This window comes from Aethalodelphis obliquidens, unplaced genomic scaffold, assembly GCF_003676395.1.
Source record: "Aethalodelphis obliquidens isolate GAN/ISIS:26980383/991018 unplaced genomic scaffold, ASM367639v1 scaffold57, whole genome shotgun sequence".
In the NCBI taxonomy this organism is placed as follows: domain Eukaryota; kingdom Metazoa; phylum Chordata; class Mammalia; order Artiodactyla; family Delphinidae; genus Aethalodelphis; species Aethalodelphis obliquidens.
The window spans coordinates 3,799,398-3,817,110 of NW_020838001.1; the positions used below are offsets into that span (position 1 = coordinate 3,799,398).

The 17,713-nt window shown below is 49.5% G+C and overlaps 2 protein-coding genes across 2 annotated transcripts in view; both read right to left on the reverse strand.

The window, feature by feature from the left end:
* Positions 1-17,713, reverse strand: part of ZNF831 (zinc finger protein 831) — a 172,863-nt gene that overhangs the window by 21,072 nt on the left and 134,078 nt on the right. The window lies entirely within an intron of this gene.
* EDN3 (endothelin 3) lies at positions 127-2,060 on the reverse strand. The gene is made up of 2 exons (XM_027086843.1): positions 1,089-2,060; positions 127-459 (listed from the first exon to the last, which is right to left on the reverse strand). Exons 1-2 carry the CDS (start codon positions 1,138-1,140, stop codon positions 167-169), a joined length of 345 nt encoding a protein of 114 aa, XP_026942644.1. The 5' UTR covers positions 1,141-2,060; the 3' UTR covers positions 127-166.

Below are 17,713 nucleotides of genomic sequence, written 5' to 3' on the forward strand. Positions count from 1 at the left end.
GTCACACCCTTGACCTGCAGACCTGACCTGGGCTGGCAGGAGAGCCTAGCAAGGGCTGAAGGCTGTGCCAGGCGGGCTCTGGGCTGACCAGGCTGGGATGGGACCAGGTCATCCCGGAGTGTGAAGAGAGGGGCCTGGCCCAGGAGCCCCCGCCCCCAGGGCTGACTCACTCAGGAGTGTTGATCCAGATGATGTCCAGGTGGCAATAGTAGACACACTCTTTGTCCTTGTAGGTGAAACATGTACAGCGCCGGGCTCGGTGGTGCACGGGGCCCCCCTTGGCCGCCTGCTCCCCAAACCGACCAGGTCCCTCCTCCTGCCCAGGGCTTCTGGGGCTTGGACCGCGCACTGCTGTTGTGGCCACAGTCTCCTCTGCGTCCCCCTCCGATGTGGCGGCAGAGGGGGCCCGGGGCTCGCCGCTCCTGCCAGCGTCCCCAGGCTGGGGGCGAGGCACCAATCCTGCAGAAGGCAGATTGAGGGGCTCCTGAGTTGCCGAGGGTGCAGGCCCCGGACACCCACCATCCCCCAAAACCCAGGGGAGGGGGAGCCAAACCTTCTGCCAAGTTTGCAAGCTAATGGTACTTTCTGTTAAGTCTCCAAGCTACGCCCGAGGTTCGGAAAAGTGTGCAAAGCTAGGCGCGCCGCTTCCGAAAAGTTTGCAAGTTGCGTGCACGCTTGGTGAAAAGCTTGGGAGCTCTTCTCGCCGCGCAGCGCGCGAGCTATCTGTGCCCGCTGAAAACGTGCAAGCATTGTGCAGGCTTTCGGAAAACTGTGCAGTCATTTTGCACAGTTTCTGAATCGTTTGCAAACTTTTGGAAAAGTTCCCGACTTCACGAAATATCGACAAAGTCCGCCCCGGGCCCCGGGTCTCCAGTCTGCGTGTGGGCTGCAACCTCCCGAGCCCCCGGGGGGTTCGTGCCCTCAGCTTCTGCCCCCCAGCCCGCCCCCCGAGCGCCTGCAGGGGTGGCGAGCCGGGGCCAGAGGCCTCTGCCAGCAGTGCCCCCTTCCCCGCGCCCCCCGCCCCGCCCGTCCCGGGGTCCTTTTGTGTGCGCTCGCGCCAGGAGCCGCGCGCCGCCCCGCCCGCTTACCTGCGGCAGAGGTCACTGCGAGCCCGAAAAGGAACCACAACCGCAGCTCCATGAACCCCGATCGGCCGCGGGAGCACCGGGCCGGAGGACGAACGCCTGTGGCCGTGAAAGGGGGCTCGTGCCGGGCACGGCGGGCCTCGCCCTCCGGCTAGGCGGTCTTCGAGGCCGACCACTGGCTGGCTGCGTCCCGGGCTGCGGCCAGGAGTTGGCTGCGACGGTCTCGAACTTCAGAGCGCGCTACCCATCCCGGCGCAGGTCTGGCCGGCTGTGGGCTCCGGCTCTTCTGCTTCCCGCACCACCCCCCTCGCCTCCCCGCCCCCCGGAGGGGCTGGAGCTGCCGCGCAGGGCCTTTGAACCCGGGGCGCACGGGGGTCGCCTCGCAGGCGCGGGGGAGCCGGCCAGCCACAGGGCCGGGTGCGATGGGTGGGGGCCGGGACAGCTGCCGGAAGGCCACGCGCGCACACACTCGCATACACACGCACACGCGCGCACTCACGCTCACGCGCCCACCCCGCCGCGTCGCTGCCCGGACCCTGCAGCTCCCACCGCAGCTCAGTGGGAGAGAGAAAAGGCTGCGCCTGAATCCTATCTTTTATCTCTGGGGCTCTGGAAAGCAGCATTTCTCACCGTTCACCTAATGACACCTTACCCTTGCACAGACCTGCCTGCCAAGGCCCTGGGCGTACTTTACACTCGTGACTCACGGGAACAGGCAGCGTCTGCCCGCCTCTCCCGGGAGCTCAGAGCTCAGAGGGTTTGGGCAGCAATCAGGGACAAAGTCAACCAAGAAGTGGAGCTAGCGGTCCTGGGGTGTCCGTGACTTCCGCACAGTCCCCTGCACTGGGGAGGTGGCTTCGGTGAGAAGCAGGTTCCTCTCTCAGTCGTGGTCTTCCCACCCCACGTGTCGGAGGCGCTCCTAGCTCACTTGAGACTGGTCTCCTGCCCTGAGCACCACAGGAGAGAGGGTCGGTTAATTTCCTTGTTAAACACCCCCTTTGCTGAGAACTGTGCCTGGGCACAGGAAGTACTCAAGAAAGATTTGTCGATGAATGAAAGAATGAATGAATAAATGCTTCCCATGGACTCCGCCCTGGACTGCTGACCTCTGAGCACACCAAGAAGCCCTTAGAGCCCCTCCCTGGCCAGAGTTCCCCGACCAGAGGGAAGGATGCAAAGAGAGGCAGTGCTCCAGGTGGCATCGGGCACTTCCCTCTTGGCCACTGCCTACCCCATCAGCTTGGACTGGATTGGAGTTGGCGTTCCCTGAAAACCCCAGGCAGGGCAGGGAGTCACAGGCCACACAGAGGAAGATAAACAGGTCTGAGGCCCTGGAGTCACTCCTCATGTCGCAGGGTACTTGTGGTGACTTGAACATGTCCACCAGTCCTTTGACACTCCTCCCACAAAAGACACAGTCGAGTACCACCCCACTCCCCTTCAGCCTGAATGACCCACTTGGAAAAAATCGAAGGCAGCAGAAGTGACATGAGTGCCTTTGGAGGCAAAGTCATAAAAGGTGGCACAGCACCCATATGGCTCTCTCCCTTGGGATCCTGGTCCTCTGGACACAGCTACCATGCCGGGAGGAAGGCCAAGCAAGCCCACAGAGAGAAACTGAGGCCTCGCAGACAACAGCCCATGCCAACCACTGTGTGAATGAATGAGCCTTGAGGTGACTGGAGCCCCCAGCCTTGAAGACTTCCAACCGAGGACTAGCCATCCCCGCTCTGTGCCCTGTCTGAATTCTGACCCAAGAACCCATGGGCACAAGAAATGGTTGTTCTGCACCCTACTCTGCGTTGGGCAATTTGTTACAGAGCTGTAGTAACTAGAAAGGTACCCGAGTCCCCAGAACTGAGCTGAGGCTTAAACTTCTCCATCACCTCCAGCCCCCTTCCATCCTACCCAGTCCCTCAGTCCAAGTCAAGGTGTGGAGAGGGAAAGATCACATCTTTTAAGGTCATTTGTCACCAAACAGGACAAATACTTTACAGGGGCCTCTTCCTCATTTTCTGTGTTGCATGTTTTGAAAATTAGAAAAGTCCAAGACTAGAATTACCTTCTGCTCCTGCCGGGCTAGAACCTGGATCGCTTTGTTATCATCCCTCTCCTCAGACTTAAAATATTCATCGCCTACAAAATGAAAAAATCCTGGATTGGGGGATGGCTGGAGAAATAGAAAATACGGTATACTCATCGGCTAGAAAGAGAAAAGGGGTAGAGGGCAGTTTCCTGGTATATTCAGACACAGGAGAGGTCAGAGCTCTTGGACCACTCTGAGTCTGCTGCCTTCCACAGCTTGGACTAAAACCTGCCCCACCTGGATGAGCCTGCAAGGCACACGTAGCTACGGAATACCAGCACGGCACCGGCCCGTCCTCAGAGTCTTCTCATCTAGTTGAGAGAAGGAGAGTACGGTCAGCTGGAGAGTCAAAAGAGTGAGAATTTCAACTGGTCCTTCCAGCAACCTGAGGACCATGATGGAGGTGTCCCTGCCATGACACTCAACGGCAGCCACGCACAGGTGAGAAAGGTCTCCCCTTTTCTACTCCTTCAGTCCTTCTGACGGCGCCCAGGAGGCTCCTCAGTTGGGTGTGTCTTTAACATTGTAACAATCGAACATTTTTGTGCTTAGAGCCGTGAGCAGGCCACAGAACCTAGCTAGGATTTTTTCTCGTTTTTTTGTTGTTGTGGTGGTAAAATACGTATCATGTAAAATCTACCATCTTAACCGTTTTTCAGTGTACAGTTCAGTGGCATTAAATCCACTCATAATGTTGGGCAACCATCACTAACACCCATTTCCATAACTCTTTTCATCTTGTTAAAGTGAAGTGCTATACCCGTTAGACATTAACTCGTCATCCTTCCCTCCCCGGCCCCTGGCCACCACCATTCTATTTCAATCTGTCTCTGATTTTGACTACCCTAAGTACCTCATGTAAGTGGAATCATACGGTGTTTGTCCTTTTGTGACTGGCTTATTTCACGTAATATAATGTCTTCAACATTCATCCATGTGTCAGGATTTCCTTCCCTTTTAAGGCTGAATAATATTCCATCCTATAGATAGACTACATTTTGCTTATCCCTGCATCTGTTAATAGACACTTGGGTTGCTTCCATGTTTTAGCCAACGTGAATAAAGCTTCTTTGAACATGAGTGTACAAATACCTCTTTGAGACTCTGCTTTCAGTTCTTTTGGGTGTATACCCAGAGGTAGAATTGCTGGGTCATTAGGTAATTCCACTTTTAATTTTTTGAGTAACTACCATACCATTTTCCACAGTAGCTATACCATCTTAGATTCCCACTAACAATGCACAGGAGTTCCAATTTTTTCGTACTCTCCCCAACATTTGCTGTCTTCTGGGTTTTTTTTTTTTTTTTTTTTTATAGTAGCCATCCTAATGGGTATCTCATTGTAGTTTTGATTTGCATTTCTCTAATTCTTATTGATGTTGAGCATCTTTTTGTGTGCTTATTGGCTATTTGTATATGTCTTCTTTGGAGAAATGTTTATTCAAGTCCTATGCCCATCTTTTTTTTTTTTTTTTTTTTTTTTTCCACAGCACGTGGCATGCAGGACCTTAGTTCCCCTACCAGGGGTCGAACCTGCGCCCCCTGCAGTGGAAGCGCAGATTCTTAACCACTGGACTTCCAGGGAAGTCCCCATGCCCTTTTTTTTTTTTTTTTGCGGTACGCGGGCCTCTCACCGTTGCGGCCTCTCCCGTTGCAGAGCACAGGCTCCGGACGCGCAGGCTCAGCGGCCATGGCTCACGGGCCCAGCCGCGCCGCGGCATGTGGGATCTTCCCGGACCGGGGCACGAACCGTGTCCCCTGCATCGGCAGGCGGACTCTCAACCACTGCGCCACCAGGGAAGCCCTGCCTATGCCCATTTTTTAATTGGATTGTTTGGGGGGTGGTGTTGTTGCTGGTCCACTTAGGACTTTGTAACATCGTTTTCATTGCATTTAAATTTAAATTTATCTTTCACTTATGGCATGTGTGGTAGTAATATAAATCCCTTTCTAAATTAATTTAAGTTTTAAAGATGGAGATGAGCTGGAGAAGCTGGGTTGTGTCCTGATTTGAGCCACTGGATCCAACTGGGCCTGAAATCCACACTCTCCCTGTACTTTTCATTTGTAAAAGCTCATAGTTTCTAGTTTTTTAAAGTTGATTCGGGATTCTGTCCTTTCACCTGAAAAACAATCCTGGCTGGAGCACTACCAGTCTTCCTGGGCTCCAGGCTGTGCAGAGGAAACAAACATACAATTCACAAGCTGGTGGTGAGGGTTTTAATCATTGTTCTGACCTGTGAGAGCACAATTTGTACTATCATTATCCTCATTTTACAGATGAAAAAATGAAGGCTCAGAAAGGTTAAGTGAATGTTCTACAATCACACAGCTGTTAGGTGACAGAGCCAGTATTCAAATTCAATTCTATCCAATATCAGGGACACAGTTCCTAACCGTTAGGCAGCGCTGCTTCTAGATCTCATACCCTGTGTTTATAATCACACCCATTTTCCTCCGAGTGTCATCGATGAGTCATGGCTTCTCCATTTGTCTTGTTTCTTTATTCCCATAATCTCTGATGAAAGGTCATGGGAGGGAATGGAGACGGCACGCCTCCCCCGCAGAGGACACTAAGGAAGGGTCCTTCTCCCCCTCTCGAGTCTCCATCCCTCCTTAGTCACCCTTTGCTGTCTCTGCCATCAAATGCCCCCCTAAGAGAAGTGATGTATCAGGACACTTCTGCGACTCCGCCAACTGCATGGCTAGGGTCCTTCTGTTTAGTTTTCATTAACATTTTCCAAGCTGGTAGATGTGTGGATGTATCTTTGAGACGGTATCTCTCGCTTAAATTTTGACTAGACATCCAGCTGTTAAGAATATTGTGATTTACCTAGCTAAGCATCCCCTCAAGATGCCTCTTCATGTGCTTTATGACTCTTTTGAAGATTGTTTTCCCTTAAAATGAGGGGATTTAAGTGAGAGTAACATAATACGTTATGTAGTTTTCCACTATCCTGGAGTTTCTTCCTCTCGCCTGGCCTCATCAGTGGAAACCCTGGACTTGCCCAGAAATCTGATAATTAAGTGCTTTTCCACGCTGCCCAAGTCTTAGCTGTGCACCTCCCCATCTTCCTGTGGTCACTGGGATCCACTGGAGGAGGTACCAGGCTCCAAATTCCTTGCTTTAAAAGCGAGGAATTGTTAAATTGTTTAAATTGTTTTTCAAGTTCTCAATGAAATAAAATTACCACAGTGCGTTCCAAACTTCAGCCCTGCCAATTCCGTGTGCTCAAGGGCTAAAAGAAATTAGTCGATCCCCAAAAGAAATCTGACAGCGAGTCTCAAAAAATTTGTTTAAAAGAGATTTTTCCTGTGTTTTCTGTTACGGATGCTTGCTGTTGCTGCCCCTTGGCCATCCCGTTCCTCCAGCTCTGGTTCGGACTACATCTTCCCCTGGAAAACAGCTTCTCCACACACTATATGGTTTGGGTGGGGCTGCAAGGCCAGGCTTGTGTCTCTGGATTATCTAATCAGAGCATCACATCATATTTGAGATAGGCAGGCCTCCAGAATTGTAAGATACTAAACTTGCTTTGTTTTAAGCCACTATGTTTGTGGTCATTTGTTACAGCAGCAAGAGGAAATGAACACAATCTTGAATACAGTGAATTGAATACAATGATTGGTTCGGATATAAGCCCGTGAGCTAAGCCCAGCCCTATCAGAGCCAATGGGATTCAGTTCTGGGACTTTGAGTGGGACACTCTTCTCTTTTTCCATGGAGGTGCTGAGAGGACCAGATGGAAGCTTAGAGGTGCTGGCAGCCATCTTGTCACCATGAGGGAAAAAAAAGTCTGTCCAAGAATGGAGCCAATATGGAAAGAGCAGAAGTACAAAGTGGAAGTAGGGAGATGAGACTAAGTCTTGAGCCCCGGATCCAACATGGTACACTAGACTTTTCACCTACATCAGCCACTACATTCCCATCTTTGTTTAAGCCAGTTCAAATTAGGTTTCTGCCACTGGCAGTCAAATTCATACTGATATATTTTGTCTTAACTCATTGTGAAATGGGAGTCAGTTGTCAAGACAACTGATGCAGGGGTGAGGCATCATTGGGTAGCAACTGGCAGTAGATGTGGCTACTGGTGGTTGCCTCAAGACAGAGTAGCAAGACGTCATGCTGGTTGACTTGGTTGGGAATGAGAAGGGCTACCAAAATAAATATTTTAAACTTTTTAGAACATCTGAGGTTCCATACTTCCAGCAGGCGAAAGACATGAGTACCTGTTCTAAAACCATTTCTTGTGGTAACAGGAACTACACAGGAGGGGCTGGGAGAGCTAGCTGAACCGTAAAGCAGCATGTTATACAACCATCAGGTGCAGTGCCGGCCCAGAGCCTCGTGGCTGCCTGTCACAAGCATCAAACCACAGAGAGACCGTTGCCTGATGGAAGGGCACAGAGACTCCACCTTTTCCAGCCTCAACCCTTGGCAGAAGCAGATTTAGTTTGGGAATCTCTGGTCTACATTTCAGTGTCTGTTTTCCTTCAGCAATGCCTCCAACTCATGCCTTTCCCACCCCCTCCTAAGAGCCTCCACCCAGACCATGGTCTCACATACCCACTCTCAACGTACCTCCGTTGCTTTACCTAAAGGTGGGAATTTCAGGCATCCCAGCAGATTAATGGGCGAGATACTTTTGAACAAGTTAAGTCAACATGCCACAAACACACCTGCCCCTTTTACCTGCCTTGAAGTAGCCTTGACATTTATCAGAGGAATTTCTCACAAACTGTACCCTTCTAAAGCTCACAGAGGGGTAAGTTCCCATGTCCACCAAAGGCAACCAATCACTGCATTTGGGAAGCTTGATTCCAGCAGCTGTCAGACGCCTTGATCTGTGTGCGGAATAAAAATATTCGCAAAACTTTCCTCCATTCCCTTCACCTCACGGCACGAATCCTGCCCAAAGCCGCTTTAAAGCCCAAACGCTGCCCCTTCTAGAAAGTTCTACCTGATTTGCGTGGTTAAAGGGAATACCTTCTGAATCTCTTAGAGCTGCTGAAACATTTAGACTTGCAGTCAAGGCAAATGGTAACACTTGCGGGTCCTGGAACTGAACGGCACCTAACTGAAATCCTGACACCCCCTAACCTTGCCTAGCTGTGTGGCCTTGGCCAGGTCACTCCACCTCTCTGAGTCTCAGCTTCCTCATCTTTGAAATGGGGATAAAAGTAGTAGTCATCTAGTAGGGTTGCTCTATGGATTCAATGAGAGACTACAAGTAAAGCATTGAATATAGGGTCTGGCACAAAATAAATAAGCATTTCACACATGTTATCCAGCTGTGGTAGTAGTTGGAATAATTACCGTTGTGTGCAGACTTTACCGATCGATTGGAAGTCCTCTGAGGGTGGCGTTTTCATTACCTAGTGACACAATAGTATGTGTAGTAACTGTAACAATGGGTCCACGAAGCACTCATTGGCTAAGCAGCTCTGCAATCGTAATGATCTCACTCATCTATCCAGTGGTCATCTGACTGCTGGGGGGCCAGGTTGACCTTCACTGAGACAACAAAAATGACTCAGCTCTGCTGGCGTGATTCTCACCCTCCAGCAGCCCAGCCCAGCCATGTCCTTCCTATGGCGGTAGGAGGGGCTCCAGAGAGAGAAAACCCGATGCGCTGACGCTTCTCAAGCCTCTGTTGTTGCCACGTCTGTGAGCATCTCATTGGCCAAAGCCACTCCCTTGGCAAGCCCAAGACTGGGGAGAACACTACAAGGTGACAGGGTCAAGGGCATGGTAAGGGAGGCATGAAGAATTGGACCCCTTAGCAACCAACCACAGGCAGGAACTTAAATCCTCCAACACGCCTAAAATGGTAGGTAAAACTGACCCGAGAAATCTGCAAAAGTCAGCTGAGTCGGACACGACCTTGGGCTCCAAACCTAAGTTGCCAATGTTGCCAGACATCAGAATTGGCGATTAAAAATAGAGGAATTTACAGACTACAGGTGATTCACTGTTACTGAAGTTTGGGTTTTTTTTTTTCCTCCTCCAAACAGCTAGCTTTACTTCCTTAGATGGAAATCTTTAACTTTTGTTCCCAGGGTCAGAGAAAAAAAAAGATCTATTCCATTTGCCTAAGTTCCCTTGTGTGTCAAGCACTTTTCTCCTCATCTAAGTCTCCTGTACACCTGGGGAACCGTCCAAACTTCCAAGAGAAGTAAGGAAACGAAGGGTGAGAGGGACATGAAAACAAATGGGAGGAAGAGGAAGTTTTCGGGGGGGGGGGGCGGGACAGAATCCTAAGGGGCTGCCTGATTCTGGAACTTTCCAAAGTTAGAATAAAGAAGGGACTCCACAGAACTCAAGTTATGGCACGGATGCACCTTCTTCTGAAAGAAATTTCACAATCGCGTTTTGAACGAGCTCCACATTTTCTCCTATAAAAACACTTTCCTTCTAAAAGACAAGAGAAGCCGCCGCAGCTGGACACCAGTTAAACAAAAGAGTAACGAACTGAGTCTGGAAGTCATAACTCAAGTTCAGAAATCCAGAGAGGCCAGGATTTAACCTGATACCTTCTCAGAGATGAAGAGCTCTGAGACGCAGCAAACTCTCCGGCTGGGACGTGGTGATGAATTGGGGGAGAAAATGGAAACAGTTTGCTTTTTTTAACCTTAGGATTAAACTCTTAGTTCCCAGAGATGTCCACGGGTGTCACAGTGAAAGTGAACTTAAAAGGGTCCTAAGTGTGTTCCTTTATTCATTCAACAACCGTTTGTGAAGCAACTGTCAGGAACCAGATACCATTCTAGATACTGACGTTAGGACTTGAATGAGACGGATGCTTCCGTGGTGCCTGCAGGCTATCAGAGAAAGACGATAACCAATGAACATACAAATGATTAATTCACATGGATTTGGGTTGGGATAAGTTCTATGAAGAAAAATGCATGAGGTGAAGGAGTAGAAGTGACAGAGAGGGTAGGGAGGGGGCCCCCGTTTCTTTTACTATTTTTATTTTTTAAATGTTATTGAAGTATAGTTGATTTACGATGCGTTAATTTCTGCCTTACAGCAAAGTGACGCGGTGATACATATGTATGTGTGTATATATATACATATATTATTTTTCATATTCTTTTCCATTATGGTTTATCAGAGGGGCCCCGTTTCGAACGGAGTGGAGAGGGAGGTTGCTCTGAGGACGTGCCATTTGAGCAGAGACCCAGAGCTGAAGGAGAAAGCCCCGCCATGCGAAGACACGGGAGAACGTACCAGACAGACAGAACAGCACGGCGGGAATGAACTTGGCATGTTCCAGGAAGGGCAGCAGGTCCAGACTGTTAGTTACTCTCCACAGTATCATCTGATCTGCCTTCCGAGCCCGGATCCAGGGCGGCTCACTCCCCTCCCCGTTTAAGCCGAGCGCGGTCTCCCATTCTTTTTGTTTGTTCGTTTTGTTTTTTTGTGGTACGCGGGCCTCTCACTGTCGTGGCCTCTCCCGTTGCGGAGCACAGGCTCCGGACGCGCAGGCTCAGCGGCCACGGCTCACGGGCCCAACCGCTCCGCGGCATGTGGGATCTTCCCAGACCGGGGCACGAACCCGTGTCCCCTGCATCGGCAGGCGGACTCTCAACCACTGCACCACCAGGGAAGCCCGGGTCTCCCGTTCTTGATGCTCCTGGGGAGACTCCCGATTTGTCCCTTATAGTGTTCTTCAGAGTTGTGACCAAATGCCCATTTCTGTGATGACCTGGTGAGTGTCTGGTGCCCCCGTGGCCTTGCTGGAAGGCATGGACCACGTCTCCCTGTTCATCGCGGGGGCTTCAGTACGTACTCCAGGACCTGACACTTAGCAGCATCTCCCCAGATGCACTCGGCACCTTCTGTGCACTCTCTCCTTTAATCGTCGTGACAGCGCTGCCACGAGGATACCAGCATTTCATCTGTGAATGGTTATATCCTCATTTCACAGGGGAGAAAACTGAGACAGCGTGGGGAAGTGACCTGCCAAAAGTCTCACGGTTGCGGGAGAGAGGGGCGTCAGGATTTAATCCAGGCCTGTTTGCCTTTAAAACCCAACCAAGGCACCCCACCCTCTGGAGAGGCGACGTGTTCAGGGGTGGGCACGTGACCCAAGCAGAGCCAGTGATGAATCAGGCAATACTGCTGGGGCTTCTGGGGAAGAGAAGCCACCTCCATGGAAGATCGGATGGGGCCGCTGAGAGAAGCAGGTCCACGGTGACATCATCTGAGGCACTGGGTCAGCCTCACCTGAGTCAGCCCTGCACATGGACGGCCAAGACTTCCCGTTCTAGGGTGGTGGGTCTGTGTCTTTGCCTGGAACGTCAATATTTTCTAATTGATGGGGCATTCTGGCAACAGTCATCACCCTCCCTACTGGGGTTAGTGTTTTATGGAAGAAACTAAGATATAAATATGTACATATTTGACCAGAGCTGGTTACACATTGAGTTTTCTAGAAAGGTTTCATCCCCTCCCATGTTCTCAAATTTCCTACGGTAAACCAGCTGTCCCCATTCCCTGCTGTGGCTATCATAGCTCCGGAAGGAATGAGATGCCTGGAAAGTCTGGTGGTAAGAAAATTCTGAGCCCTGTCTGCCTTTTCCTCGATACCATGAATAAATGATTAGTTCGTGTCAAATGCTGAATTCAGGTAACAGTCATGTGATCACTGTTAAACCCAGGAGAGATGAATCCATCAATCACCGGCAACTCAGGAGCATCGTGCTTGGGGCCCAGGGGCAGGCAGAAGTGTGACACAGTCTTTGCACTTTAAAAGCCTGTGATCTGCCAGGGAGATGAAGGAAAAGACAGGGGATTGTTCGAGCGCAATGCAATCAGGGCTAAGTCGTGTCCTGCGGTCTGTGTGGGTGATGGGCGTTCAGAAGATGCAAGGCTGGTTCTCAGATGTGATCCCTGCAGCAGGGCTGTCACACACACTCCACCACCACGATTCTTGCCCTAGCTGGGGACTCCCCTACCATGAGCACTCCATCTCTTCCTTTTTCCCTGTAACTTTTTTTCCTCAAAGTTTTTGCTTTAGAGAGATGGCATCAGCTACACAGACACCAGTCTCATGGGCCATAAAGAGAAAGGAACGATAAAATGAAACCTAATGAAAGCACAAAACAGCATCATGCAACATCTAACCAGACCTGATCGTGTGCCAGAGACTCTCAGCTCCTGGCTGGCCCTCTTTCTGCAGAAAAGGGAAGTGAGCAAGTGTTAGGGAGGTGCCCAGGCTATGCTATTGGCAAAGAGATACTGACTGTCTTGGAGGCAATCAGGATTGAAATAGAATTCGGGAGTGGCCTTATCAGGAGGTGATTAGTGTCAATGTCATGTTCCCTGCACCGTCTAAGACTCTCTCACTCGCCCCACTTGGGCACACCTGCAGGGTAGCTGTGGGCGAGGGCGTCAGCATCCCAGCACTAGTTCAGATGCCACTCAAAGTGTTGGCTCTGAGCACCAGACCTGTATCGTCCTTGGAGAAACGGAGGCAAGAATGATCCCTAACCGGCTCGCAGCAAGATCGGGAGGATTTTAAGTGAGATGACCCTGTGTGCAATGATAACTCATCATAACTCGACAACTCTAAGCTGCTTTATTTTTGCTGCAAGTATGACAGTGACGGTGTTAACAACCAAGACCCACAGCCTGCCTGCTGGGGGGAGTGGCTCAAGATTTATTTATCTGGCACTCACTATGAATGCTCCCTTGTCTCAGACACTGTCCCGTCCCTCCCGGAGTTTAGACTTCAGTGGGGCAGGAAGTATCATTCCAACAAAAGCAAGGTGACAACTTTGACGACAGCTGCAAGGGATGAGCCCAAGTTGCTAGAACAGGGCAAGCCAGACTGGTCTGAGGAATCAGAGAAGACCTCCTGGGAAAGCGCCCAGTGTTGGTGAGGGGAGAACAGGTGAGAGGGAACATCCCTGCCATGCAAATGAGCAGGTCTGGGCAGCCAATGGGAGAGCAGCTCCAAGCACCTGGCGGAGATAGATGGGCCCTGGGAATTTCCACCCCGTATCCTTCTGGGCAAAGGCCAGGCCGGCCTCACAGGGAGCCGATTGATCCTGGGTGAGGGTGTGGCCAGGGAGGCCCACGCTGTGTTCATTCCAAAGGGCTGCCTGGGTGTTGCCGGGGTGAAGTGCTGCCACCACCCTCCGTTCCCATCACCCAGGAAGCCTCGCTTTCCCCGTGAGAGCGCCTTGCTGACCACATAGCAGTGGAACCCGAGCCAGGCACGCCCAGACATTGGTGCGAAAGCAACCCTGGAATCACTCCTTTTGCAAAGTGTAGGAATTATTTATAAAGTTGAAAACTTCGATGTATCGTGTCTGTTTCCAGGAGACCTAGGGGCACCACAGGACACAGTCTGGAGACAACTCCAGAAGCTCTGTCTCAAACCCCCAAATTCTTCTTTGCTCCCAGAATGCATCTCCGGAGCAGCTTCCCACTGCAGTGATACTGAGTAGGATGCAAGCACAGGAGGGGATACGGTTTACCCTCTGCACGGCCAGGTGTGAAACCCAGGAGGTGGGTTTCTGCCGAGTTGAGTACAAATCATAACTTATTAGTAAGATTAAAAGCTACCATTTACTGATTCTCCGTTATGTACCAGTCACCAGGCTAAGCTCTTCCCTTACCTCATCTCATTTAATCTTCTTGTCAGCCATGGGGTAGATAGCCATATGATCCCTTTTTTGCTATCTGGGAAACTGAGGCACAGAAAGATCGAGTAACTGGCCTTAGGTCAGAAAGCTGAAAAAAAGAAACCAAAAAACGGAGGCACCGGAGCCAGAATTCAGGTCTGTCTGACACCAAACCCAGGCTTTTCATCAGATTCTCACACACCCTCCTCTGCAGTAGCGGTCTTGCCCTGGCATGTCCCCGCTAATGGAAGGCGAGCTCCTTGGTGTGAGGACCGTGCCATTGTCACCTTCATGGCCTCAGCATCACACAGTACCTGGCAGGTGATAGTGCCCAACTGAAGCTCATCAGGTGAGTTTGCAGAACTGAGCTGACATTGAAAATATGTGAACAAGGAGTGGTTGGTGTCAAGACGTGCTCTGGTATCTGGGGTTTATGTTAAAGATAAGCCAACCCAGCCCCTCCTCTGGAGGAGAAGGCGGGAATCCCCTGGGCTTGGGGACCTGTGTGCCTGTCTCCAGCCAGAACTGACTTGCCAAGGGCACCGTCTTGGGAGCAGAGGCTGGGAACATGCAAGGTGGCATCAATAGGACCCCATGGCAATGCCACCAGACCTTATGAGCGTTGCTCCAGGCACCAGCTGCCCCTCAACTTCCCAGGTGCAGTTGCTCATAAGCAAAGCAGTTGTGCAAAGACCAGCAAGGGCGGAATCAAGCCTCTTAAAAGGACACTTGTCATTGGACTCAGCGCCCGCCCTAATCCAGAATGATCTCATCTCTTAATTATATCTGCAAAAACCCTTCTTCCAAATTAGGTCACCCTCACAGTTTCCCTGGGGACATGTCTTTTGGGGAGCATTACCAGTCAACCCACTACTGGCCTCTGGCTCCATCTGACGTGCAAAACATATCCACCCCAACCCCAATTCCCCACAAATCTCAACCCATTACAGCATCAAATCTAGTCCCAAATCTCATCTAAATATCAACAACTCAAAAGTCCAGCATCTCATCATCTAAATCAGCATGGATGAGACATTGGTTATGATCTACCCCAGGGTAAAATTATTTTCCACCTGCTTACTTGTGCCCTAGGAAACAAGTTATCTGCTTCCAGAATACAATGGTGGGACAGGTATAGGAACAGACACTGCCATTCCGAAAAGGAAAAACTGTGGGAAATAAAGGGGTCACTGGTCCCAAGCAAGTTAGAAATCCAGCAGGGCAACTTCCATTAGGTTTCCAGGCCTGAGAATAATTCTCTGTGGCTCTTGGCCCTCTAGCAGCAGGTAAGGAACAGATTTTTGATTTCAAGGACTGAAGCGCGGAGCCCAGTTAAGAGGCTTGGACAGACCAAACAGGAGATGATGATGGCTGAACCTGAGATCAGGGTGGTGGAGTAAAGAATCATGGTCAGATCAGGTTCAGAAAGTATTCTGGGGGCAGAGCCAACTGGATTTTGTGATATTGAATTTGGGAAGCAAGAGAACAGTGAGGGAAAGGACTCAAAATGCCCTCGAGGATTTTGGCCTGAAACTTAGGAAGAGGGAGTGGATGCAGACGTGTTTTGGAATGCGTGGAATTCTGAGTGAAGAGAATTTTTCATGCCATTTCAGAAACTGAAACTAAGGGGTGGGCAGCCCCTCTACCCCAAGATTAGAGGGTCACACCCCAAAGTCCTTTCCCTTAGCACTCAACGAGTTTCTTTCTTTTATTCCATCCCTCATCTCTACTTCAAACTCAAAGCACATTTCCTATAGAAAAGCTTTTGTGGGTGAAAAAGAGAAAAGAGTTAACTTGGAGGCCAACTCTGTAACCCAGAGTCCTGGGAGGGCCTCCCTCCAGCCCTGGGACCTCCTACCCACCCCTCTATCACTTAAGAACAGCCAGGAGATGCTAGGGTCTACAATATTTTAATTCTTGCTTTCATTTCCCCCCCAAGTGTTCCTTATTAGAATTGATCTTGGGGGCTTCCTATAGCTGAAACTTAATAAAGAAACTAAAAATAATGCTCGCCACTTGCTGGGCACCTGCCAGGTGCTGCATATTGACACACAATATGGATAATACACAGCAGCAAGGAAGGTCATTTTGTTCCTGTGTTACAGATGGGGAAACTGAGAAGCAGAAAGGCTCAGAGACTCAACTACAGTCTGAAGATTTGGATTTGGGAGCTGTCAGCAGATGGATTGCGTGTAACGCTTTCAGGATCGGCTCATCTTGGAAATAAATGTGGACCGAGAAGACATCTGGAGATTGAGACCTGGGGAGATCCAAAGTTTAGAGCTGGAAGATTCAGAAAAGAGGACAGAGAAGAGAATCTAGCTGTGATTCAACCCAACTGGGCCACTTCTCCCCACTGATAAGGGCGGGAGGGTACAGATCCAGACATCCGTGGTCACTCCCATATTCCCAACACCATTTACCCACCAGCTCATCTGTTTACTCAACTTCTTGAGACGTGAGCAATGGGCAGGGTATTGCCGAGGTGCTCACTGGCCGGAGGAGAAGGCTTGTGGTACAAAATCATTCGAATTCTGCATAAGTTACCTATGAAATGCCTGTGGGTGGGGGTCAAGTTTCAAGTCGGGATCAACGTACACCCACCCACCAGCTCACTTAGGTCAATATGCGCACCTGACTACATTGATCCGGACAATCTCCCAAATAAAAAAGAAAGCCACCAGGCAACTCAAAGAAACAAAATACTGAGAAAACCTGTTTAACTGTTGTTAAGCATTTTATAATCTAGTGGAACTACTATATAGGAAACCAGGATCACACAGATGCTGTTAGAACACGGCAAGTTCAAATAATGCATAAATACAGTAAAAGTTATGAATGCAAGTGCAGAAGAAAACCCTTGCATATATATGCAAATGGTTTTCAACCAGGGTGGCAAGGTCCTTCAATGAGGAAGAGACAGTCTTTTCAACACACGGTACCAGGAAAATTGGAAATCCACATATAAAAAAATAAAGTTGGACCCTTACCTAACACCATATACAAAACTTAACTCAAAACTGTTCAAGGACCTAAACCTAAGAGCTAAAACTATAAAACGCTTAGGAGAAAGCTAGGGGAAAAAATTCATTACTTGGGATTTCGCAATGATTTCTTGGATATGACGCCAAAGGCACAAGGAACAACAAGAAGAAACATACTGTTCTCCACAGCGGCTGCACCAATCTTCATTCCCACCAGCAGTGCACCAGGGCTCCCTTTTCTCCACACCCTCACCAACGCTTGTTGTTTCCTGCTGTTTTTGATAATTGCCATTCTGATAGGTGTGAGATGCTTTCTCACTGTGGTTTTGACTTGCATTTCAAAGCCAAAAATTAGAACTACCATATGATCCAGCAATTCTACTTCTGGGTATTTATTCAAAGAAAACAAAAACACTAATTTAAAAAGGTACATGCACCCCTGTGTTCATTGCAGCATTATTTACAATAGCCAAGATATGGAAGCAACCTAAGTGTCCATCCATAGATGAATGGATAAAAAGACGTGGTATATATATATATACACAATGTAATATTATTCAGACGTAAAAAATGAAACCTTACCATTGGTGACAACATGGATGGGTCTGGATGGTATTATGCTAAATGGAATAAGTCAGAGAAAAAACAAATACAGTATGATTTCACTTACCTGTGAAATCAAAAAAACAAAACAAAGGAACAAACAAAACAAAACAGAAGAAGACTCATAATACAGAGAAAGAACTGGTGGTTGCCAGAGGGGAGGGGGAGGCGGAGGGGGGACTGACAAAAAAGGTGAAGGGGATTAAGAGGTACAAACTCCCAGCGAAAAAATAAATGAGCCATGGGGATGTAATGGACACATAGGGAATATAGTCAATAATATTGTAACAACTTGGTATGGTGATAGATGGTCTCAC

What these genes read in the sequence shown, in the direction of transcription:
- EDN3 (XM_027086843.1), bottom strand. Translation starts at nt 1,140, where the DNA reads ATGGAGCTGCGGTTGTGGTTCCTTTTCGGGCTCGCAGTGACCTCTGCC. An exon ending in CGCAGTGACCTCTGCCGCAG is followed by an intron (nt 460 to 1,088) that starts GTAAGCGGGCGG and finishes TGCCTTCTGCAG; the next exon opens with GATTGGTGCCTCGCCCCCAG.